At 41.1% G+C, this 24619-nt stretch overlaps 1 protein-coding gene across 11 annotated transcripts in view; it reads right to left on the bottom strand.

Annotated features, from left to right (window-relative positions):
• Nucleotides 1-24619, bottom strand: part of gapvd1 (GTPase activating protein and VPS9 domains 1) — a 115246-nt gene that overhangs the window by 40978 nt on the left and 49649 nt on the right. For all 11 annotated transcript variants that reach the window (XM_067969720.1, XM_067969722.1, XM_067969719.1 and 8 more), the window contains 5 exons: nucleotides 24069-24203; nucleotides 21626-21818; nucleotides 12700-12860; nucleotides 8073-8202; nucleotides 3847-3972 (listed from right to left, as the gene is read on the bottom strand). In XM_067969720.1, the coding sequence (XP_067825821.1) occupies nucleotides 3847-3972; nucleotides 8073-8202; nucleotides 12700-12860; nucleotides 21626-21818; nucleotides 24069-24203 (745 nt within the window). The remainder of the gene's footprint in view (nucleotides 1-3846; nucleotides 3973-8072; nucleotides 8203-12699; nucleotides 12861-21625; nucleotides 21819-24068; nucleotides 24204-24619) is intronic.

The following is a 24619-nucleotide window of genomic DNA, read 5'->3' as shown; positions in this document are numbered from 1 at the left end:
GATAAAAGCCACTTTCATTCCTCCAGCCCACATTTCTATTGATGCACTGTTTCTGTGCTTGACCAAGTGCTTTAAGAATACCAGCATTAAGTGTTTCCCACCTTGTGGATGTCAGTTTTAATTACAGAAATCATTTTCCCTAAAAACAAATTAAATTTAAGCAGCAAATCTCCATCCACTGAGGATACTGCAATTTGGAAATTAAAAGTTGATAGCAGGACTTCCCCTAGTTTCTACACATATCTGTTACTTTAGTCCTGCATTTTAGTTTTTTTTTTAAGTTGCAGTGATAACAAGAAATTAAGACTAAATTTTAGTTTCATGGATGAAAATACAGTATTTTTCAATCAACTATTTTCCGGCTTATCTTAGTCTGTGAAAGACTAGTATTCTACATTGTTGGATGCTGGTAGTTATCAAGATGCTTTAATGGCTGCAACAGCACAATCATGATCCATTGATGCAGGAACAGAGGATGAGGGCAGGAGGTTACAACTGTAGCAGGTGAACTGGGCCCAAAAAACTGCACGTGCAGTCCTGAATAGTGTGACTTTAAAAAACAGAAAATTCAGTTCCAACTTTTCGTCTAAGAGTTAGTGGGGCACAGATGTAGGCGGTCAGGTAAGATCAGTCTCTCACTGAATTACATCTCGACAAAAGAAGAAACTAAACCTTTCATCCGAATGTCACATGGGCTTGCGGTTAGTCGTGATGAGTTCAATGCACACTGGGAAAGTAAGAAACTACACAGGGGAGCGGGTCTGAATTCCACCAAATCAGATTTTCTTGTTACTGCATACCGTTGCTGTTTGACAGCCCAGAAAGGACTTAGCAACAAAAAGTTTTCCACTCAGCACATATCTAATTTACTTGGGGGTGCTGGTAGGAAAGAACCCACTAGGTTTTAATTATGTTTTACAGACACAAGAAAACCATTTAATAAAACAATGTGATACTTAGCAATATACAGAAGTAATGAAGGACGATGTCCAGGAATGGACTATTTCTCACTTAACATCCTGTAAGACTATCAGAACTCTAAAGCAGAGTTCATCGACATTACCCTTACCACAATTATGAAGACCCTCTCAAGCCTGTCCCCTGCCTCTGCACTCTGGACTAAACCACAGTAAAATGGATTACACCTTCCCTAGTTAATAGACCAGTAGGCATAAAGATCTCCTTGCAAAAAGATCAATCATATAGCATTGCAGCCACCCAGCTGTTGTATGCTGTTTTTTTTTTGCAGTGGAACAATATGTCGGTACACCAACCTGCTAATATGGAATTGTTTGCTGAAGAATCACACCTGTGATTCCCAATATGACCTTCACAATTCTGCCCACATCAAGGCAGATGCAGTGTGGATGCTTAATACTTCTAAATAGAAAGAAATCAAGGCATTGCTAAGTAATCACCTGAATTGCAGCATGACCAAGGCAACAGTGTGAGCAATGAGCTCTGTGAGGTTCCCGTTTAAATTCAAAGTTCTTGTTTGAACCAGCCATCTACTACCCAGGTACATTAAGTCTGTGTCATGGCCTTAAATAGTAATGCAAGAAAGCAGGGACCTCTGCCCCAAAACAGCAATTTGGACCCAAAACTCACCCTCCTCCACTGCACCACCTGCAATGGAGCCTTGCGCCACTTAGTCTTGCTCTGTATCGCCAGGTACAGAACCCCACGCCCTTCAACGCATATGTTGACAAATTCCCAGTGTCAAGAACAGCACGTTCCAACCCTACCATAAACCACAACTAAACAACCAGACTTAGAACAGAACCTAAGCAGGACTTGGCGGACCATGTGTATCTAAAAGTTGAGATTAACAAACTCTGCAATACCACGAGTGTCATCGGCACAATACATACGGAGCTCTGCGAACTTCACACTGCAAACACTTAATTGAATATTCCTTGGATGAACAAGAGGCTTGTCTCACTGCAGATGACAGAAGCTTAGTGGAACGAAGAAGCCAAGCATCCTACCTCCAGCCCAGAGACCAGGAGTGGCATAAAATGCAGATGGCCTCGACAACTGAGGACATCACAATAATATGCTCACTTTGACACCCCAAACGCCTGGAAAATAAAACATCCCTTTTATCGAGAACACCTGACACAAGCTCCCTGGATCTTGACAGCAGGACGGATTGAGAACAAAGGACACTCATCCTTGTTTCTACTTGACCAAAATGCCCCAGTAGCACAATCATACTTTCCAATACAAAAGAACCATCATGGACCGTACCGTGCCAAAGCCAAGGAGGAACTGCAACGACTCAGTCGCACATTTTTTTCCCAGAACTACTATGAAGGTGTAAGGCCGTCGACAACATGAAAACAATTTTCCAGAGCTAGGGTAGCAATTTTAGGATACAGTTCCCTGTCAAGCTAAACATCCTGGTGAGGAACACTCACTAACCTGTAATACCTCCAAAGCTGCCAGGTCTTTCCACCAGGATAAGGACAGCAGCACCACAACACCAAGAAGATAACCTCCAATCTCAATGACATTGCAACATCAACCTTCGAGAAGACCCAGTCAAGCTCAGTTTCTCATCCAAGGCCAATAACCCACTTCTGAGCAAACTCATCAAAAACATCACAGCATCACTAACACAGCAACACAACCTCAGCCAACAATACCTCAAGAAAACAACAAGACTGAGCTTCAAACAACCACATCACCCTAACCAGGTTCCTGAACATCCAAGCTGACAGCCATCAGGACAGACCATTGGGAACCTCTGCTGCACATGACAAAAGAACTATAATTCCGCTTTACAAATGTCCTTAGTCCATCACCTTTTCAATTACCTTAACGTTGTTTTGAAACACATCATTGCCCCTTGCATTTCACCATGCCCAGGTAATAATACAGTATAAGTTAGCTGCAACTGGTGTTTGACAACTGAAGCTAACAATCCACGAGAGGGTGACAGCTGGTGGACCTTCATCCCACAGCAACCTTACAGACCACGTATGCCTTGGTCTTCTAGCCAAAAACCATTGGTATAACAGAGGAAGCTAATACAAATGTAGCCCCAGATCTGTAGCTGGCAAACAGAAAGGGATTTATCCCCACCCTGTGGGCATGGACCAGAGGAGGTTGGGGAGGAAATAACTCACTCACACTATCTTAAGTATAAATATTTACTTACCACTGAAAAAACAGCCTAATAGACTGAAGGTGGCAGGGCAGTTCAGGAATTACACCATTCAATTCCAGCCACCTCAGCCAAGGGCTCCATTCCTGCCACATATTTATGATCTGCCCTAGGTACCAAGCTGCAGAACAACAGACCTCCCCAAGGCGACTCTCCTCCCTCCCTACCACGCACCCCCCCCCTTTACTGTTCCAAACACAACCACCTAATTTTTCTTCCAATGTCACTGAAACCAGAATATTTCTGAACATCAAGGTGCTCACCACCCAAATAGGAGTGAAAGAAATTCCAACCTTCCTCAAGAGCATAGAGATGCAGTCTTTCTGAAAAAAATCGAGCACACCCCCACAAAACCCATCAAGCTCAATTAAAAGTACTGTGTGGCCTACAAATCAGCATGTACTCTGTTAGTCTATATTTCACTATGACCCAAGAAAGTGTGAATTCTTGTACAACTTAAAAAATAAAGCGAGAGGGTGGGGTTGAAAGAAAGCATTAGCAGAGGTTGATCACCAGGGTTGCTTCCAACTATTCTTACTAGAATACAGTGCAAGGTACAAGGGGAATCTAAATGCAGTGAATTCATTCAGTCAATGGCTTGGTCTATAAAGGCCCTTAAAAAACTGTTCTACTTATTGAGCCTTCAAACAACATTACTGCCATTCTGTTTTGCTTACCTTGTTCATGTTCCAACAGCTGTAAAGCTTCAACACCATTACTCCCAGAAGGTCCTGCTCCTAGTTCAGAGACTGACTCCCCTTCCAGGTCCAGTGAGGATACAGAGTTTGAGCGGTTTGAAGGTCCTTTTTGAAGTATAAATTGCCAGTTCATTTAATTCAAATAGTAAATAGAATTTAAACAAACAAACAGGCAGAAAAATCTTAAATGGGCTGATTTTAAGTCCTGGTACCCCATGAAACCCATTTTGCTATTCACATTTGTACAGTTTGTTGATTTTAAAAAAAAAATCCCTTTCACCAAAGAATCACAATTCAGCAACTAGATTAATTCAACAGTTAAATAACAGAACTACTCCATTCCTCAATGGAGTTATTGAACAGATTGAACAGTGGCTACTGCAGCAAACTTGTTCAACCCCAACAATATACAGCTCGCAGTAATGAAGTGGAGTTTTTGGAGTTAGCACCCAAAAGGTCACCAATAGCTCAATACGCAGTATCCTTAAGCACTCTTTTAAGGTCAGGTTAAAAGGCTTCTCAGGATGTGGTCACCCCGCAAATTAAGAGAGTGCAGGCAGAGAGGGACTGGGTGACCGCCAGCCAGACAAGGACAACCAGGCAGGTAGTGCAGGAGTCCCCTGAGGGCATCTCACTCTCCAACCAGTATTCAAGTTTTGGGTGCTGGTGAGGGAGAGGGCTCCTCTCGGGAGTACAGCCAGAGCCAAGTCCAAAGCACCATGGGTGGCTCAGCTGTACGGGAGGGGCGGGTGGGGGGAGGAGAAAGGTCGAGAGAGCAATCGTGATAGGGGATTCTATAGTTCGGGGAGCAGACAGGTGTTTCTGCAGCCGCAAACGTGATTCCAGGATGGTATGTTGCCTCCCTGGTGCCAGGGTCATGGATGTCACTGGGCAGCTGCAGGACATTCTGAAGGGAGAGGGTGAACAGCCAGAGGTCGTGGTACATATCGGTACCAACGACATAGATAAAAAGAAGGATGAGGTCCTGCAAGCAGAATATAAGGAGTTAGGAAATAAGTTGAAAAGCAGGACCTCAAGGATAGTAATCTCAGGATTACTCCCAGTGCCACATGCTCGTGAGTATAGGAATAGGAGAATAGATCAGATGAATGCATGGTTGGAGGGTTGGTGCAGGAGGGAGGGATTTAGATTCCTGAGGAATTGGGACAGATTCTGAGGAAGGTGGGACCTGTACAAGCCGGACGGGTTGCAGCTCAACAGATCCGGGACTAAAATCCTCGCAGGGAGGTTTGCTACTGCTGTTGGGGAGGGTTTAAACTGGATTGGCAGGGGGATGGGAACCTGAGCAGGGAGTCAGAAGGGAGTAACGTTGAGAGTAGCAAGAGAGGGGAGGACCCAGGGGAAATTTACAATACAAATAGTACAAATAGTTGTTCAAGAATAAGTGAAAAAGAAAAGCGTAGAGCAGAAGAAAGAAAGTGTACTTTAGGCACTACAGATAAAGTGAAAACTAGATGTGTAAAGCGATTAACCCAGCATCGAAGCTGAAGGTGAGGCTAGGGTGTGTAGCCAAACTAAGAGTTCTATATACAAATGCACGGAGTGTAAGGAATAAATTAAATGAACTACAGGTTCAAATTCAAACTGGAGGGTATGACATGATAGCTATTACGGAGACATGGCTGCAGGATGGTCAGGATTGGGAACTAAATATACCAGGTTATAAGGTCCACAGGAGAGACAGGGAAAATGGAAGAGGGGGAGGAGTAGCCTTAATGATTAGAGATGAAATCACTTCAGTGATAAAGGAGGATATAACGAGGGGTAAGCAGCCAACAGAGACCTAATGGGTTGAATTGAGAAATAGGAAAGGATCTAAGACTATAGTGGGAGTTGCGTACAGGACCCCTGGCAGCAGCTCTGAAGTGCTAGATTATATAAAGGCAGAGATGAGACAAGTGTGTAACAAAGGCATAGTGGTCTTAATGGGGGACTTGAACCTTCACATAGTTGCTAGTCTGCTTTTCCCAATCGGTCAGAAAGGTAGTTCATTTCTTGAGTGTGTCCGGGATAGTTTTCTACAGCAATATGTCCTAGAGGCAACAAGGGGGCAAGCCATACTAGATTTAGTGATGAGTAATGAACCAGATTTAGTTAACAGCTTGACTGTGCGTGAACATCTATCCAATAGCGATCATAACATGATCAAGTTCAAGGTAGTGTTTGAAAGGGAAAAAAATGAATCAGCTGCTAAGATTCTAGACTTGGGTAAGGCCGACTTCAATGGGATGAGACAGAGACTGTCCACAGCAAACTGGGCAAATCTGTTAATGGGTAAAACGACTGATGATCAGTGGGAAATGTTTAAAGAAACATTTAACATGATACAGAATCGGTTTATACCAGAGGGGCAAGAACTCTACTTGCCAAAAAAAAACAGCCATGGACAAGTGAAGAGGTAAGGGACAGTATAAGATATAAGGAACGGGCATACAAAAAGGCAAAAAATGGCACAGATCCTGGCGAATGGGAAAGATACAAAGATCAACAAAGGGTCACAAAACAGATAGTAAGAGCTACAAAAAGAGAGTATGAAAAGAAACTTGCAAGGGATATCAAAACCAATACGAAGAACTTTTATAGTTATATTAGGAAAAAGAGAGTGGTCAGGAGCAGAGTTGGCCCCTTAAAAACTGAAAGTGGGGATATTGTCATTGATAATGGGGAAATGGCGGACATGTTGAATAATTACTTTGCGTCAGTATTTACAGTACAAAAAGAGGACAGCATGCCGGAAATCCCAAGAAAACTTATACTGAATCGGGGACAGGGACTCAATAAAATTAACATAAGTAAAACAACAGTAATGAAGAAAATAATAGAACGAAACAGTGACAAATCCCGAGGACCAGATGGTTTCCATCCCAGGGTTTTAAAGGAAATAGGTGAGCACATTGCGGATGCCCTAACTATAATCTTTCAAAGTTCTCTAGATTCAGGAACTGTCCCTCTAGATTGGAAAATTGCACATGTCACTCTGCTTTTTAAGAAAGGAGAGAGAGGGAAACCAGGGAATTATAGACCAGTTAGCCTAACATTTGTGGGGAAAATGCTGGAGTCTATAATTAAGGATAGGGTGACTGAACACCTCGAGAATTTTCAGTTAATCAGAGAGAGCCAGCATGGATGCGTGAAAGGTCGGTCGTGCCTGACAAACCTGACTGAATTTTTTGAAGAGGTGACTAAAGTAGTGGACAGGGGAATGTCAATGGATGTTATTTATATGGACTTTCAGAAGGCATTTGATAAGGTCCCACATAAGAGACTGTTAGCTAAGTTAGAAGCCCATGGAATCAAGGGAAAAGTATGGACCAAAGCAGGTATATGGAGCTAGATCACAGATCAGACATGATCTTATCAAATGGCAGAGCAGGCTCGAGGGGCTGAATGGCCAACTCCTGTTCCTATATTCCTAGTTCTTGGTTTATTTTTTAGATAATGTGGTCGAGCTATAAAGGGTTGGCATCAGTATTAAAGCGCAAGGGTTCAAAGTACCAAAGATTTTTTTGCCGCTAAATGCTCACAGTAAATCCACAATATGGTTCCAGGTTTAACATTTTATGATATTGGTCTCTATTCTCAAACTATTTTCAGTTTCTTCTAAATGTTAATTTTGGTGCACTATGAAACATTACTCAAAACCATTTTAACATAATTCAGCCACAGAGCTATCAAACTGTTTTGGTTACATAACATCATCCATTTATCTAGTGCCTTTAATATAAAAAAAATCCCAAGGCACTCCACAGATAGGCATACACAAAATACACACTAAGCCAGCAAAGGGGAGATTTGGAGGGGTGACCAAAAGCTTGGTCGAAGAGATGAGTTTTGAGGAGATTATTTAAAGTAGGGGAGGGGTGGAAAGGTGAAAGGGTTTTAGGAGGAAATTCCAGAAACTAAGAACCAGATGACAGTAAGCTGTGCCACCAATGGTGGAGCAAAGGGAGCGGACAAACAAAAGAGGCCGCATTCAGAGGAACAAAAAGTTTGGTGGACCTAAGAACATAGGACTGGAGGAGGTTGTAGAGATAAGTTGGGGTGAGACAATGGAGGGTTTAAAAGATGAGGACAAGGATTTTAAATGTGAAGCATTAGGACACTGGGAACCAATGTAGGTCAGTGAGGTGTGGGGTAATGGACGATTGGTACTTAGTGCTCGCCCATCAGAAGAAAAGCCTCACCTTCTGATATTCCCTCCAGATTATCACTGCAGAGGGAAAAACGCAGAGTTTTATCTGGTTTGCCGTGCAGTTTTCCATCCTCTACAGGCACTTCTCCCTGCCCACTCTCAGCAAGCTGCATGCTCAACACCTGATCAAAGTAAAGAAAGTAGTCAAGATACATTTAAATAACCTGTTACTTGATGGTACCAATCTATTTGGCAATACACTCTTAATTCAATGTTGTTTACTGCATAATTTAATTCTTTTAAAGCACAAAGCGTAACTTCAAATTTTCAGTAGACTGTCAACCATGAATTTAACATCAATGGCACTGTTCACATAATTATATTAACCTAAATCACTTCAGTACAGTTGTCGGGTAAAACTATACTACTGGTTTGGGAATCCCATCCAATTAGAGCAACAGAGTTGGATGACCGGAGTTATACAGCTAGTTCCACATTGCTCTTTGGCCAGGTAAAACAGATCCTTCCAATGAGCATTGAGGTCTGCTCACTGGTATTTTCATCTCCAAGACAAAACATAGAGGCAACCATTGGGATGCAAATCTCTTGATGCCTATTGTTAGGACCCTACATGAATTGAGTTGGGTCACTCTCCACCTATTTCACAGGGAGTGTGGGTTCATACCACAAAACTGCTCAAACTTCTGCATTAATCAACCATTCCAACTCAGATACAATAAAGTTATAATAGTCCATTAGTAGATGCTGTCAGGCTGGGGGTTAAGGTACATTGCTGAGGCAACTCAGAGGAAACTTAATTCTACATCTGGAACGATGATGCCAACCACTGCATACCCAAAAAGGAAAGTCTTCCCCTTTCCAACAATGACATTCCTTAACATACACAATTTTGCCAACAGTGTGCTTTCAGTGTCATAAGGATAAGGTTGTATCTGATGTGCAATTAACCCTCATTAAAATTCCTCAACCACCTCAGAACCACATTGTACTTCATTCACTCCAAAGATCACAAACTGCCGTGGCTCTGTGGTAGCACGCTCGCTCGAGTCAGAAGGTCGTGGGTTCAAGCCCCACTCCAGTCAGCACATAATCAAGGCTGACACCTCAGTGCAGGAGAGAGGGAGCCTGTCAGAGGTACCTCCTTTCAGCTGAGATGTTAAAATGAGGCCCATCTGCACTCTCCAATGCATGTAAAAGGTCCCATGGCACTTTCTGAAGAGGAACAGAGGAGTTCTTTCAGTGCCCTGACCAACATCACTAAAATGATTATCTGGTCATTTATCTCATTGCTCTTTGTGGGACCTGAGTGCAAATTAGCTACCACGTTTGCCTACGTTACAACAATGCCTACACTTCAAAAGTACTTCATTGGCTGTGAAACGCTTTGTAACGTCCAGAGGATGTGAAAGACTCTATATAAATACAAGTTCTATCTTCATTGGTAAAATTCTACCAATGTGAACTGAAAGTCAATTCAAGAAAAATAATTGAATGAAATGCTAAACCTGGTCACAACAGATTTACTATTTTACTAAATGAATCTTTTTGCTGCTGTTACCTATGCAATACAAGTCACTTTATCCATAAGATCAGAAAATGAAAATTAACATTTCATGAAATCGCAGGTATGCTACTGAAATAATTCAAAACACAAAATTAGATAGCCTGGGAGAATTTTTCAGCCCAAAATATTTTCTCTTCTCCCTCCATGAATCTTCTGGGTACCTTCTTCGTTGAAAATCCAGCAAATTCAACAACACTTCAAAAGGATGTTAATAAAATGGCCACTAGGTGGTGTAAACATCTTTTTTGCGCTCCCTCCACGAGGAGATAAACATTTAGCAATTTTCTCTGGCACAAATTAATGCACATTTGCCACTGTGGTTTCCTTTTTTGGTGGATAAAACCAAGAAACATGCTTCGATTCTATAGTGAAAGACAGAAGGGAAACGCTGAATGTGGAACTACAATGACAGCGTTTGTTGGGGCTGAGAACACAGCGCTACAGTTGTGGGTAAAAGACATTATACAACTAACTGTGGTTAACAGAAAGTCACTGTCCTCTGGATCTCTTGGGACACGCACGCAACACAAATTAGAAGTTCAATTTTATTGCAAATTAACGTACAGCATCACAGTATAACTTTTAAAAATTAAATATGTTGAGAAAATTGAGCAAAAATTCTGACTGTTGTAACAGGTTGTACTTTGATGCAACAGAATACCAGACAACCCTCCACCCCCTCGCCCAGTAGAACAAAAATGTTTTTGTGCCTTAAGCAAAGGGATAATGGGTGCAGAACAGAGTATTACACATCTGTAACTTTAGGATTAAATGAAGCAGTTCTGTCTCGTCTTGATCACAAATGTATGATTTGTTTTTAATCATGTTCTGTGAATTCACTGGGATTTTTTGTTAACAAAACAGTTACTTTCACATTCTTAAAACTTTATAATTTTGTGAATATCTTTCAAAATAATTTTGGCTGTGTAATACAAATCATACATAAACTCTGAGTATAACTAGATATTTTAAAAACTAAAAACCTTGGTGGTACGAATCTATATTGGTAGTAGTCTACTTTGAGGGTACAAATTCCTTTTTTCTTCCAGTTCCCTGCTCTCCAAGTTCCCAATATTAGCTGATAAGGTAGACAAGCAACTAGCCACCCACCAGTCATCCACTATTTCCCCAATCAGCGAGCTGTTAGCACATATGAGCAGCAATCCTGGAGTTATTCTGCAATTTTCTCTTCTAAAAGCAGACAGTGACAACCCATCAGAAAAGAAAACAAATAATCTCGAACAAGGAAGGATCCAAGTTCTATCATTTGCATATTTCTTGAAGCTTGAACCATGATATTATAGAATCAAAAGCAAAATACTGCGGATGCTGGAAAACAGAAAACGGTGGAGAAGAAGAAACCTGATCAAACACGAGAAGGGGAACAGAAAGCAATGAAGGTGAACAAGGTAATAGAGACAAATTGAAATCCCGTCAGAGAGAAGAGCAGAACTTCAAGGTGGGCATTCCTGGAAGAGAATTGGCAGTGAATTAAACACAAAATCAAAAGCGGTCAGCTAGTGCTGGTAATGGTTCTGCTGCTGCCATTTCCAGCTACTCCTGATCAATCTTTTGTTTCTTAACCTGTCCCATTACCACCCTCCTTGCCTTGCACCATCATTCCTTTGTCATGTAATCACTCGTGCCCTCTACCCTATCACAGACCTTCCCTTTTGTACTTTCCTCCCCACCCCGCTTTCCCTAGCTCTGTACTTACTCAAAAACTTTAACTCTCTTAACATCTTCCAGTTCTGATGAAAGGTCTTCCACCTGAAACGTTAACTCTGTTTCTTTCTCTACAGATGCTGCCTGACTTGCTGAACTTATCCAGCATTTTCTGTTTTTATTTCAAGGTACCATAGATGTCATTTATCCAGTCCGGTACAGCACATGCGAGGTTTGTGCCGCTCACAAGTTACTAACATGTGAATTACCCTTCTGCACCCATGTGATCTATCCATATTTCAGCTACACCCCACCACATTCTTCATTTAGTAACTACAGTCTCAGGAGGTACATTCAAAATTCAACATCACTTTTTGAGTCCTCAAAAGGTTGGCAGGTAAGTTACCCCCACACACAGCAATTCAACAAGCTGACTTGCATCAAAATGTCAATTAGAGATCAGAAATCAATTAATACTCAAAATATTACAAAACATGATTATTTTCCTGCTTTTATCAATAATGATTCTTGCAACAATTTCTGTGCCAAATAAAGTATCTGTAGCCAAGCCACCTCAGAATGAAGAATTCATTAAAAGTCTATTTCTTTAAACTTCAGAAGCCTTTGAAGTATTTCTCAGAACTTTCCACCACCACAATTTTGCATCCAACTTTCCAAGATATCAGGATGCTAATCCATATGATAAACACAAGGATAAAGTTTCCCTTTCAAACATTAAGTAATCAGAGGCAAATTAAAAATATAATCAAGTTCAATTAAAATTTATTCATGAAGGACACTTCAGTCACCACTTTCATAATTTTTAGCACTGCAATTCTGTCAAAGAGCATTTGTGTGAAAGGGATGAGATGATCCACATTGCTTGCTATAGAAACATTCTCTCCAGCAACTTGCATCTGGATAGTGCCTTCAACATAGAAGACATCCCAAGACACTTGACAGAGGAGAAACAGAAAGCAGCGGTGGTAAAACATTAAACTAAAAACACGGTAGAAAACAAAGGTTTTGAGGACGTTTTTGAAGGCAGGAAGAGAATTAACAACATGGGGGGTTTAGCAAGGGAATTGAAGACAGGAGGACAAGACAGAGAATAGGTTCTAAATATACTCCAAGAATCAGAACTCATCCTTTTGGAGGGATTTTGAGAAGTAACTAGTTCGTCGTTAAATGAGTCTTCCCTCATTAATGCTTATAAATCAATCAAATCACCTATTTCTATTCAAATGATTAGCTGGGCAGGTGGAGCATTTCCACAATTGTTAATGCTTTTGAAGTATGAAAGACAGTTCCTGGTTTATTTCAGAGTAACTGGTCAAGCTCCATCAATTTCATGCCCTAACCCCAATAATACTTGGGGTTCTTGGAACACAAAGCTATATAAATAGATATGCATCATTTAGGATTGTACCTCATTTTCTGACATCATGCCTGGTGTCATCTGTGAAGGAATGCCCAGTGAAATGACCAATACTTCTTCAGGTTGGACCTCCTGCAAGGGCTCCTGTGTTGCACTTTCATGTTCCAAGTGTTGATCCTTTACTTCATTTGTCCGGCTTCTGTTCCTTCCAGCTGAAAAATATTACATTAGAAAGAAATCAGTTTGTGTCTCGACTTCCTACAATGCGGACTAATTTAATTGAACTAAACTCCAATGAAATGTCTCAACATTACACACAACCTGTATATGCACACAAATCAATAACTATCACCCAACTGGACACATCACAGACAGATAAGGTGTCTATACATATTATAATACCACAAAAGTAGTGGATGGAGTGCTATCAGGACAAGGACTGTAGTGGTTCAAGGAGAAGGCCCACCACCACCTCTCAGAACAACTAGGGATGGGCAATAAACTAGGCATCAGCCACATCAGAAGAACTACTTAAAAAAAAAAATCTATTCAATTTAAAAGAGGCATCATCTTTGTGAGAAAGGATGAGACCAAAACAACAAAAATTGTATTAGGAAGGAGGCAAACCAAGAAACCTGCGTCTTTTTCATCACAATCATAAGTAACGTGAAAATACATACCAATAATATTTATTTTGTGCATTTGTTTACAAATGAAGACATTTTCCATTCGGAATAAGCATCCTTTGAAAAAATTAAATTCTGGAAAAAGAAATAAAATGAAACCCCTGGGAAATACTCTGCATACTTAATATTTTCAATCTTGGCCTACATTTTACAGAAACTTATTTCCAAAACTGAACTTAGCATACACATACAATTTGCCCAAATTATTTTGTTCTTACTTGAGGAGAAAGATCTACTGAAGTGAATAGATTTTTGGTATACAAAGTAGGGCAAAGGATTAAAAACAAGCCTATTAGATTATTTCCAACATTTATTTTGATCTTTTAGTAAATATTCCCACATGTTTTGTCTTGACTTATGAGTCGGCTTACAGGCAGCGAAGCACAATGAAAACATTTGAACCACACTACTAAGTTGATGAAATAGCTTAACACTAAATTCAAAACATTTCCACACAAAATTGAACAGCAACAATTGAGGTCTTGTGCATGAGAAATGTTTGTCAAGCACACCTGTCGCTGGATTAAGTTATGAAGAAATTACAACACAAAAACAAGACAGATTACAGTCCAGTCATTGGCAAGCCATATCTAATAAATTTAGCTAAATCTACAAGTTCTGGTAATGCCATCTTCCTTTTGATCACCACCCGTTTGCCTCAGCTACAATACTTCTTTATTATTTCTTTATTCTCTTATTTATTAACTGTGAAAATGAAGTCAATGTGATGATTTTTGGTCTTTGCTCCCGAACACATTTCGGTCAAACCAATCTCTTGGTTTATATGGACAGAGGTTAAATGCAGAAACAAGATTTATTGGCCCAGAATTTGTTCTAAAAATAACAGTGAGCCTAACAACGCTCACCATTATATGAGTGTGAACGGTAGAGGAACTTCTGATGACCGCACATGCGCAGTTAAACAGAGAAATCGAGACGATCCTCAACCAGATGCCCTGCTTGTCCAGAAGCTTCGCGGGAAGGTGATGTCGCCGGTTGGCTCCCCTTCGAAATGACTGCAACGACACTAAGATCCTCTCCTGACCGGCTGGAAACGAATTAATCGCGCCAGAAAAAGGTACGTCCAGTTATTTTAGTCTAAAATTTTAACGGTGTGGTAAGTCATAATGACTGCCGAACAACCCCTCTGGCACTGAAAATGTATTTTCACAAATGTGGAGTCTCATTCCTTCACATTTTAATTGTTGTTGGACATTTAAAAAAATTGACTATTTTTACTTTTTCTTTGTCTCTTATCGCTGTCTTTTAATTCAATACTTCTTACCCTCTCTTTATTTTGCTTTCTACAACAAATTTTACATTGAATTTACTATTCTAACTTACACTTGCTGTTTCAGTGTCTGTGTTGCTTATTAACATGCTTCAATCTGATTGGTTAAAGGGATAGACAGCACCTTGCCCCGTTCACACAGCTCACAGATGCCCGGCAGAGGGCGCTGCGCTGGATTGAGGGCCCGATAAGCGGAACCTGTAGCGCAAAAGCCCATGAAAAGTCTATGGGCAAGTCCAAGTCTAATGAGCAGCGGGTGCAATTTGTTCGCCGCTCAGAGTAAAATCTGACCAGATATATATAAAGGCGCACTGTCTGGTATACAATGGAATGATATAAACTGCGTTCAAATACATCATGTTGTCACATGCAATTAATATGACAAAATTTACACAACTCTTCTCCCTCAAATAAAACTTGCCAAACACTTCTTCACAAAAATGGTACACTTTACTTAGCATCATCAAAATGTTACAGCACGGAAGGAGACCATTCGGCCCATCAAGTCCGTGCCGGCTCGAAAGAAGAGCAATACAGCTAGTCCCACTCCCCCGCCCTATCCCCGTAGCCCTGCAAATTTTTTTTCCTTTCAAACACTTATCCAGTTCCCTTTTGAAAGCCACAATTGAATCTGCCTCCATCACCCACTCTGGCAGTGCATTCCAGATCCTAACCACTTGCTCATATCACCTTTGGTTCTTTTGCCAATCACCTTAAATCTATGTCCTATGGTTCTCGAACCTTCTGCCAATGGGAACAGTTTCTCTCTATCTACTCTGTCTAGACCCTTCATGATTTTGAATACCTCTATCAAATCTCCTCTCAACCTTCTCTGTTCCAAGGAGAACAACCTCAGCTTCTCCAGTCTATCCACGTAACTGAAGTCCCTCATCCCTGGAATCATTCTAGTAAATCTCTTCTGCACCTTCTCTAAGGCCTTCACATCTTTCCTAAAGTGCAGTGCTCAGAACTGGACACAACACTCCAGTTGTGCTCGAACCAGTTTTATAAAAGGTTCATCATGACTTCCTTGCTTTTGTACTCTATGCCTCTATTTATAAAGCCCAGGATCCCACATGCTTTTTTAACCTCTTTCTCAACCTGCCCTGCCACCTTCGACGATTTGTGTTCATATACCCCTAGATTTCTCTTTCTGTACCCCTTTAGTTTATTTGCCTCTCCTCATTCATCCTACCGAAATGTATCACCTCACATTTTTCTGTATTAAATTTCATCTGTTACATGTCCGCCCATGCCACCAGCCTGTCCATATCCTCTTGAAGTCTATCACTATCCTCTTCACTGTTCACCACACTTAGAAATTTTGTGTCATCTGCATGTGCTATTATTCATTCTTGGGATATGGGCATCGCTGGCAAGGACAGCATTTCCTGGCCATCCCTCGTTGCCCTCGAGAAGGTGAGGGTGGGTTGCCTTCTTGAACCACAGCCAGTGTGGGGAAGATGCTCCCACAATGCTGTTAGGTGGGGAGTTCCAGGATTTTGACCCAGCGACTATGAAAGAATGACCATATATACCCAAGTCAGAATGAGGGGGACCTTGGAATGGTGTTGTTGTCATGCACCTGCTGATCTTGTCCTTCTGGGTGGTAGAGGTCATAGGTTTGGGAGGTGCTGCCAAAGAATCCTTGGCGAGTTGCTGCAGTGCAACCTGTAGATAGTACACACTGCCACCACAATATGCTGGTGATGCAGGGGGTGAATGTTTAGGCTAGTCGGTGAAGTGCCAATCAAACCGACTGCTTTGTCCTGGATGATGTTGGTGTTGTAGCTGCACCTGTCCAGGCAAGTTGTTAATATTTCATCACATTCCTTGTCGGTGATGGAAAGGCTTTGGGGAGTCAGGAGGTGAGCCATTCGCCACAGAATATTCAGCCTCTGGACCTGCTCCAATAGCCACGGCCATGGCCGCTGGTGGACCAGTTGAGTTTCTGGTCAATCCAGAATATCTTCCAGGATATTGATGGTGGGGGATTCAGCAATGGTAATGCTGTGGTTAGGTTCTCTCGCTGGAGATGGTCATTGCCTCTCATGTGTGGCACCAATGTTACTTGCCACTCATCAGTCCAAGCCTGGATATGGTCCAGTTCTTGCTGTATGCGGGCATGGACTGCTCCAATATCTGAGGAATTACAAATGGAGCTGAATGCTGTGCAATCAAACAGCTCCATTTCTAACCTTACAATGCAGGGAAGATCATCGATGAAGCAGCTGAAGATAGTTGTGTCGAAGATGCTGCCCTGAGGAACTCCTGCAGCAACGTCATGGCTTGAGATGATTGGCTTCCAACAACCACAAACATTTTCCTTTGTGCCCTATGACCAGCCACTAGAGTTTTCTCCCTGATGCCCATGGATTTCAGTTTTACTAGGGCTCCTTGGTGTCATACTCAGTCGAATGCTGCCTTGACGTCAAGTGCAGTAACTTTCACTCAAACGCTGGAATTCAGCTTGTGCGTATGTTTGGACCAAGGTTATAATGTGGTCCGGAGCCGAGTGGTCCTTGCGGAACCAAAACTGAGCATTGGTGAGCAGGTTATTGGTAAGTGCTGCTTTATATCACTCATCAATCCCGTCAACCACTTTGCTGACTGGGAGTAGGCTGAAGGGGCAGTAATAGGCAGGGTTGGATTTGTCCTGCTTTTTGTCGTCAGGGCATATCTGAGCAATTCTCCACATTGTCGGGTAGATGCCAGTATCGGAGCTATACTGGAACAGCTTGGCTAGAGGCACAGCTAGTTCTGGAGCATAGGTCTTCAGCACTACAGCCGGGATGTTGTTGGGAGCCGTAGCTTTAGCTGTGCCCAGTGCACTCGGCTGATTCTTGATGTCATATGGTGAGTGAATCAAACTGGCTTAGACTGGCATCTGTGATGGTGGGGACCTCAGGAGGCCAAGGATCATCCACTCAACATTTCTGGCTGAAGATGATTGTAAATGCTTCAGCCTCGCCTTTTGCGCCCTGTGTTAGTCTCTGCCATCATTGAGTATAAGATGTTCATGGAGCCTCCCTCCTCTGCTTCGCTTGATCGGTAGCATGCTGTTCTTACTGTTTTGCATGCGTGTAGTCCTGTTTTGTAACTTCACCAGATTGGCATCTCACTTTCAGATACACCGAGTGCTGCTATCTGCACTCATCATTGAACCAGGGTTAGTCATCTGGCTTGATGGTAATGGAGAAGTGAGGGATATACCAGACTATGAAGTTACAAATTCTGCTGCTGATTGCCCACAGCAGGTCATGCATGCCCAGTTTTGAGCTGCTAGATCTGGGGGCAAGTTTCTGCTGCTGAATCGCAGTTGAGGACTTGAGGCTGCTGAAGTGGATTTTCTTAGAGCTCCTTTTAACTAATGTGAGAAGGGAATCATCCAAAGTCTGAGACAATTTGAATCCTTATCTCAGTGATCCAAGAACTATGTTTTACTGCACTATGCTTAAATAACCCTCGTTCCAGTAATGTTATTTTTTTACAATTTAAGTGCAGCATGTGAAATATTGAATGTCATTTCACAGGCTGAGTCAAGCATGATGAAGTTTCTTCAAAAGCTGCTTAGCAGAATTTGAAAAGTTAACCAAATAAATGTCAAGAATTAACATCTTGATCTGACAATTTAAATATATTTCATCATCTAACTGGATTATGATTGATGAAACAGGCCAACACAGTTTGCCAAAAAATGTAAACTGTGTTCCATTTTTTTCTGTTGCATTCAGAAAACAGCAGGTGTGTTTTCTATGCAGCAGCAATCACATTTGAAAAGAAACCAGAATAAAGAAACTGAACATGCATTTTAACAATTCCAACATGGTATTAAATTGCCCCAGGTACCTTGGCATAAATCTAGCATTTCTGGAACCTTTCTGGCACAAAAAAAGTGTTACCCACCAAATGGAGTTACAAGGGGAATGTGAGCAGTCAGATTTGTAGCGGAGGTATCCCAGGCGGTAATGGCTGCGAATTGTTGTCCTGGGTGTTGGCAGCATTAAATGAAGGGAAACCAAATGCATGTTAATCACCTCAACCAAAACTCACAACAAAAATGTCTTCCCATTATCAAATTATGCATAAGCTTTAGTTTTTCATCCAAACAGAATCCAAAAACTACAAATATTAATACTACGGTCATTTTTGCAACATACATAAAACTCTGAACGTTTCCTATCAGAATATTTTTTCAGCCTTTGAAGGCTCAGCTGCAACATCACATTGAACTTCCATCGATCTGTGAGATTACTAAGACTGTGGGGGCTCCCAAGTCAAAAGAGTAGATAATTAGTGCCAAGGCTGTTTGCCAAATCAAAGACAAATCCAAGTTTTTTTTCTTCATATTAAAAATGGTATGGTTGCAGTTGCCAAACATAGCAGAGTGCACACTAGTTATAAACATGCACTGATCATGCAGGAAATATTGGAAAACCAGCTGCCATTTGTGAATGATGGAATCAGCCAACAACTCAGAATGCATAATAAGACTGTCTCCAGAAAAATAAAATGGAGGATTGGACACGTTTTACTTCTAACGTGGTAATATTTTGCCTGAACACACTCAGCAGAATTACAGTCAAGATTGATAAGAAACATTTTGCTTGTACTTATGCCTTGGAGTGGATATTTTGAACATTTGAATGAAGCATACAATAGAAAACCATTTTTTCTTAATATTGAATTCAGTTTCCTGTGCACCATGAGCAGTAAAGGAGCTATATAAATCAAACCATTAACTTTCAACTGATCAGAAATTTATATTTGTATTTTCATGTGCACACAGAAAAGGTAATTTAAGAGTGGGTGCCTCGTTTTAATTTGATGCAGGAACATAAGCCCGGAATTACGTTGCACAAATGGGACATTGTGGAGCTTGGACTGTGAACAAGGTAAAATGGATTGTGAGCCCAGACAGACAAGTATTCGCTCAACAAAAATATTTAGTTTCAGCTAACTTAATTGCTAAGCCTTAATATAGATAGAACGTTTTTTATTTTTTTTTATATAAAGATTTTCGACTTCCAATCATTCATATTCATCAAGCAAGCAAAAATAGGCCTTATTTCTGATTTGTGCTGAATTAGCCGAGATCAGCAGTAGGACGCTATAATTGACCTTCATATCCCTAGATGAGGTGGAAGGAGAAAATCAGATTGAGTTGCTACTCCTGATAAGTATCCAATGACTCTTGCTGGAAAGTACTTGGATGGTAGCGATGTTACTGGACCAGCAATCCAAAGGCCTGGACTAATATTCCCAAAAACACAAGATCAAATTATTCATTCAGGCTGTTTGCCAAGTCAAAGAAACATCATTCTGTTTGAGAATTTGAATTCATTAAAATTCGTTAGCAAAATTAAAGCCCATGGGATTAAAGAGGCAATGGCAGTGTAGTTACAAAATTGGCTAAGGGACAGAAAGCAAAAGTAGTGGAAGCAGATTCAATAGTAACTTACAAAAGGGAACTGGATAAATACTTGAAGGAAAAAAATTACAGGGCTATGGGGAAAGAGCACGGGAGTGGGGTTAATAGGACAGCTCTACCCAAGAGCTGGCATTGGCACGATAGGTCAAATGGCCTCCTCCTGTGCTGTAGCATTCTACGACTCTAATGAAAATCAGTAAAAAAGTGACCATGAAGTTATCGGATGGATTGTCATAAAAACCCAAATTAGAAATGTCCTTTAGGAAAGTAAACCTGCTGTCCTTACCCAGACTGGCTTGTACGTGACACCAGTCCCACTCAAATGTGGTTGACTCTTGACTGCCCTCTGAAGTGGCTACAATCAGGGCAATGAATGCCGGCCTAGCCAGCAATGCCCACATCCAGAGAATGAATTATTTTTTATATCAGGCTCAGCAGTGATGCCCCCACAAAGGAATAGCCTGCCAACACTCACTACCTAGACTGACACATGATAGTCACTTGGGTGAGGTACTGGACAGCGCTCCTGGAACCATACCCCAGCACCAGTGAGAGCTGTCAAAAGGAGGGCAGAAACTTGTCAACAAAAGGCAGTTGTTAAAAAACACAAATGACAAAGAAACATGGCTTATAAATATGTACACCAAAAGGCATGGGGCTCCATAATTAGAAATGTCCCTGTGGGCAGGATAGGCAAAGAAACTTACCTGAGCCCCCTTGAAGGTGGGGGGAGGGTATATTAAAAATGCTTTCAGTATAATAAATCACTGTTAATATGGCTGGGAGCCTGCAAAAACCTGCATTATAAAATGAAAGCTATGTTCCAGTGAAAGTGCATTAATTTGCCTGCCCCAAGTTCCTTAGGGTAGTCAAATACAGATCTGATTCATATACATCAAGAAGCAACGGCGATGTATTTTTCAATGGTGGAAATACGACGCACACTTCTTAGCCCAGGTGAAACGGTTCTCCAGCCTTACAGATAAATCACCAACCTTAAGGAGCATGAGTGAGAACGTACACTTGTGTATGTGTTATCCACAAGAAGGATCTAGCAAGCAAAAATTGACTGTAGTATACACCAGCGCTGTACCAAGGGAATCATACAGTTCCCTTTCAATTGCAAAGACATAACCAGAAGTGGGAGTTTCAAGTACATGTGGCATTGACAGGTCAAGAACCAGAAGCAGAGTACCAAATACAAAAACCATACAAGACCTGTGTTTCTAGAGATTGACACAAAAATCACATCAACATGCAGTTGAAATGTTTTATTTACGTCCTAGTCACAGAATTTAAAAAAATATCGAGCATGGAAGCTTTAGTCTCTTGAACACATGAAAAACCTAATGTTCTTTGTACTTTCATAATGAACACTTCTGATCATATCTGCAGAAAATAAATATTCTGTAAAATCCCAACAGGGAAACAATAATGCAGAGCACAGCAAATTTCAATAAATAATCAGAGCATTTCTTAATTCATATCAAAGCAATTTTTAAAATTCTGGTTTTGCAGAATTACTGCTGCACACCTCATAGGGTTAAGTAAAACAGCTGTGTCTCCTACCTATTTGCAGTCGATTTTTTTTGTTGGCTGGAGTAGTTGCAGGAGACAGCTGGGGTGTGCTGGAGGGAGTCAGCTCAAGGCTATTGCTCTTCCCTGTTCTTTGATGGGGAACATTAATGATAAGGTTCTCCAGAGCCATCCTGTCCTCTTCTCTTAGCAGCTCCCCTGGCATTACATGTCGTGTGAAAGTAACCTACACACAAATTAAATGTGTAAAGTTTAATTTTAGTCAATAAAAAATTTCTATTACATCAACTGCAAACCTGTTCAGTTTCTCCAAAATGAAGCAAGCTTCAATATTGGTTGATGACAAAGAAAAGATTACAAGTTTGCGGGCAAGATTTTTTTTTCTTTCCTTTCGACCCCGTGGCCAACTTTCTTTTTGTTTAAGGTTCCTTGTGCCACACATTCGCTTCAGACTGGGATCAAGGATGAAAGACAGTAACCTGTTCCCAGCTCCTGCCAATCTGTAATAAGGCAACAGGATAAATGTACAAGCAACATCAGTTGTCACACCCTTGTTATACCCGCCTTCAGGAGAGTGCCTGGCTGTTACTTGGCACTACTCCAAACGGCTCCAGATAATAACCTGTGCTCATGGTGAATTATATACACCAGAATTGCTCCATAATTCTAAAATTGTTTTAAAAAGGATGATATCTGTACAGTTACTGGTAACTCAACTGCCCCTTTTTACACTTCAAAATATTGCTGGCAAGGACAACTTGGACAGATCAATAAGTATTCAAGCATCCTCTTGATAATATTTATGACTGGACAATTCACTGCATGACATTTACATGTTTTAATGCCATTATTAAATTTCAAATCTAAATCAAATCCCATTTGGACTGTGTAAATGCTTCATTATAAAATTCATGCAGTCTATCTTCCCAAAAAGAAATGTGAGCATTTGAGAGATGCCAGGATGTGATCTAAACTGATGAAAAATATATATACTTTTCACAAAACTTAATGTTCCAGTTGTACTGTATACCCGACAACAGTGCTGCAGTAATTTGCTTTGCAGCAATACAAAATGTGCAATAAATACTCCCAATTTCACAGACATCTGCATGTGTGCCCTTGCCCTGCTAGCATACCACAGCTAATGTGTACTCAATACAATGACAGCAACTCATTTTTTTGAATTGTAAATATTCAAAATAATTCAGATGGCTTGCTGTATCTCCTTTAAAGTTCTAAATTTAAAAATATTTGTCAGCAGTCAGAGGCTGGTGATGGAACTTCATGTGTGGTGCCATCTCCAATGTGGTGTCAGTAGGCAGGGTCACCTGCTGTTATCACTCTTTGAATTTCATCGGCTATCAAACGGCTTAATGTAGTGTGTCACCTGTGGAGATTGTTCGTTATAGCCAGGATAGCCAGATTAAGTTTTCATCTGCCCGTTTATACAAGGCGTGGTTCTGCATTCAATTTCTTGCAGATAGGAGAAACAGGTGCAGGAGAATAAAATGCAGGGGTGTAAACAAACCCATTTGGTGCAGCATTGTGCTGAAGCTTTTTCTATTGAAAATGAGGCTTTGAAGTATGGTTCTGCGATGCAGTGAAAATTTACATCAGTGCTTGAGCAACCTTTTTTCAATTATGCGTGAAATGGGGGGGGGGGGGGGGGCGGTGCTGGAGAATAGTGAGCACAGTGGCCAAAGTAAACTCCTCAGGTAGAGCGCAGAAATGGATGCAGGTGTGTGCCCTTCTGCTCAGAATTGGACCTGAGCTTGGTCCAGCGAGGAGCCTCTCAACACGGGCGACAATGTCTCTTCAGCAGGAGGTGAAAATCAATGGGGAGAGACGTGCAAGGGTAAATCACCAGCACCTCCTAGTGATCAGTTACAAGGGGGACTGCTGGAAATCAAGAAACAGGGTATTCAGCTGCGCTCTTGACTAAGAGGCAAATCAGGCCGGGAATGAAAGGGAGGGGGAAAAGCACAGAGATCACAGAAAAGGGGGAAAATGTACACAGAACAATACCTCCTTTTCTGTGGAAGGGAAAAGCATGAACAAAATCAACTACTTCTAACGTAACTTGAACAAGAGTCCCACGAAGGTGCATTTCTTGAGCGATATGGACGACATCAAAATAGTAAGATATAATTCAAGATTGCCAAATTTGAGACAGATCTGTGATGGGTAAAAAATCTCAAAATATTAATTCAATAGGATGCCTTTAAGTTACATACTCAGTAGGCCATCCAAGGAATCAATTCACAAGTTGAACTGAGCATAACCATGGAATCAAAAAGTGAGTTTCCCAATCAATGCAACAAAATCTATGTGCTTGTAAAGGAATACGAGTCTATATACCACCAGATTTTTTATCATGAAATCTTGCTTATTGTTACATTCTTAAATAAATGAGATACTACTCACCTGCAAAAATGTTAGCCAAAAAATTAATACTGAACAAAACACATGTGCTCACCAAGTTTAAAAGCTGGTTGTGGGTCATGTAGACCACAGTCCTGTTGAGCCCTTCCAGCAAGTTCACAGATGACATGGGAGGAGTTTCCACAGTACGACCTCCAATAATAACATCCAAGAAAGCTGCAACACAACTCTGCAAAAATTAATTAGACAGAATATATTGCATTCTTGTCGATCAAAAGGAAGAAGTCTATCTGAAATCAAATCACATTCTCCACTTAAGTCCAGTCCCCACCGCTTATAGCGGGCACGTTCCTGTGAACGCAATTTGCCCACTATACTTGATGGGCTGTATAACGTGGTAAAATGAATAGTAGAGTGGCTGCTGAGCAGAATTTGTAGTTTTCCGGCTTTAAAGATTGCCAGAGGGCTGGGTTGGTTTGTAGATTGTTGCCTTTTAAGCTTTCTATTGCTTGCCTTCCTAAGTGTTTGCTGCAATGCAGGGTTCAGTTTAAATGAGTCTTACATGGGGTTCAGTCCTGTTAAATGTCTCAAATTGTAGGCTGTTCCTGTGTTTCGGACTGGACTCCTGTAGGACCTGTTACTTCA

This window comes from Heptranchias perlo, chromosome 31, assembly GCF_035084215.1.
Source record: "Heptranchias perlo isolate sHepPer1 chromosome 31, sHepPer1.hap1, whole genome shotgun sequence".
Taxonomy (NCBI): Eukaryota; Metazoa; Chordata; class Chondrichthyes; order Hexanchiformes; family Hexanchidae; genus Heptranchias; species Heptranchias perlo.
The sequence above is the reverse complement of the archived record's forward strand: the minus strand, read 5'-3'. Positions and strand labels throughout refer to the sequence as shown.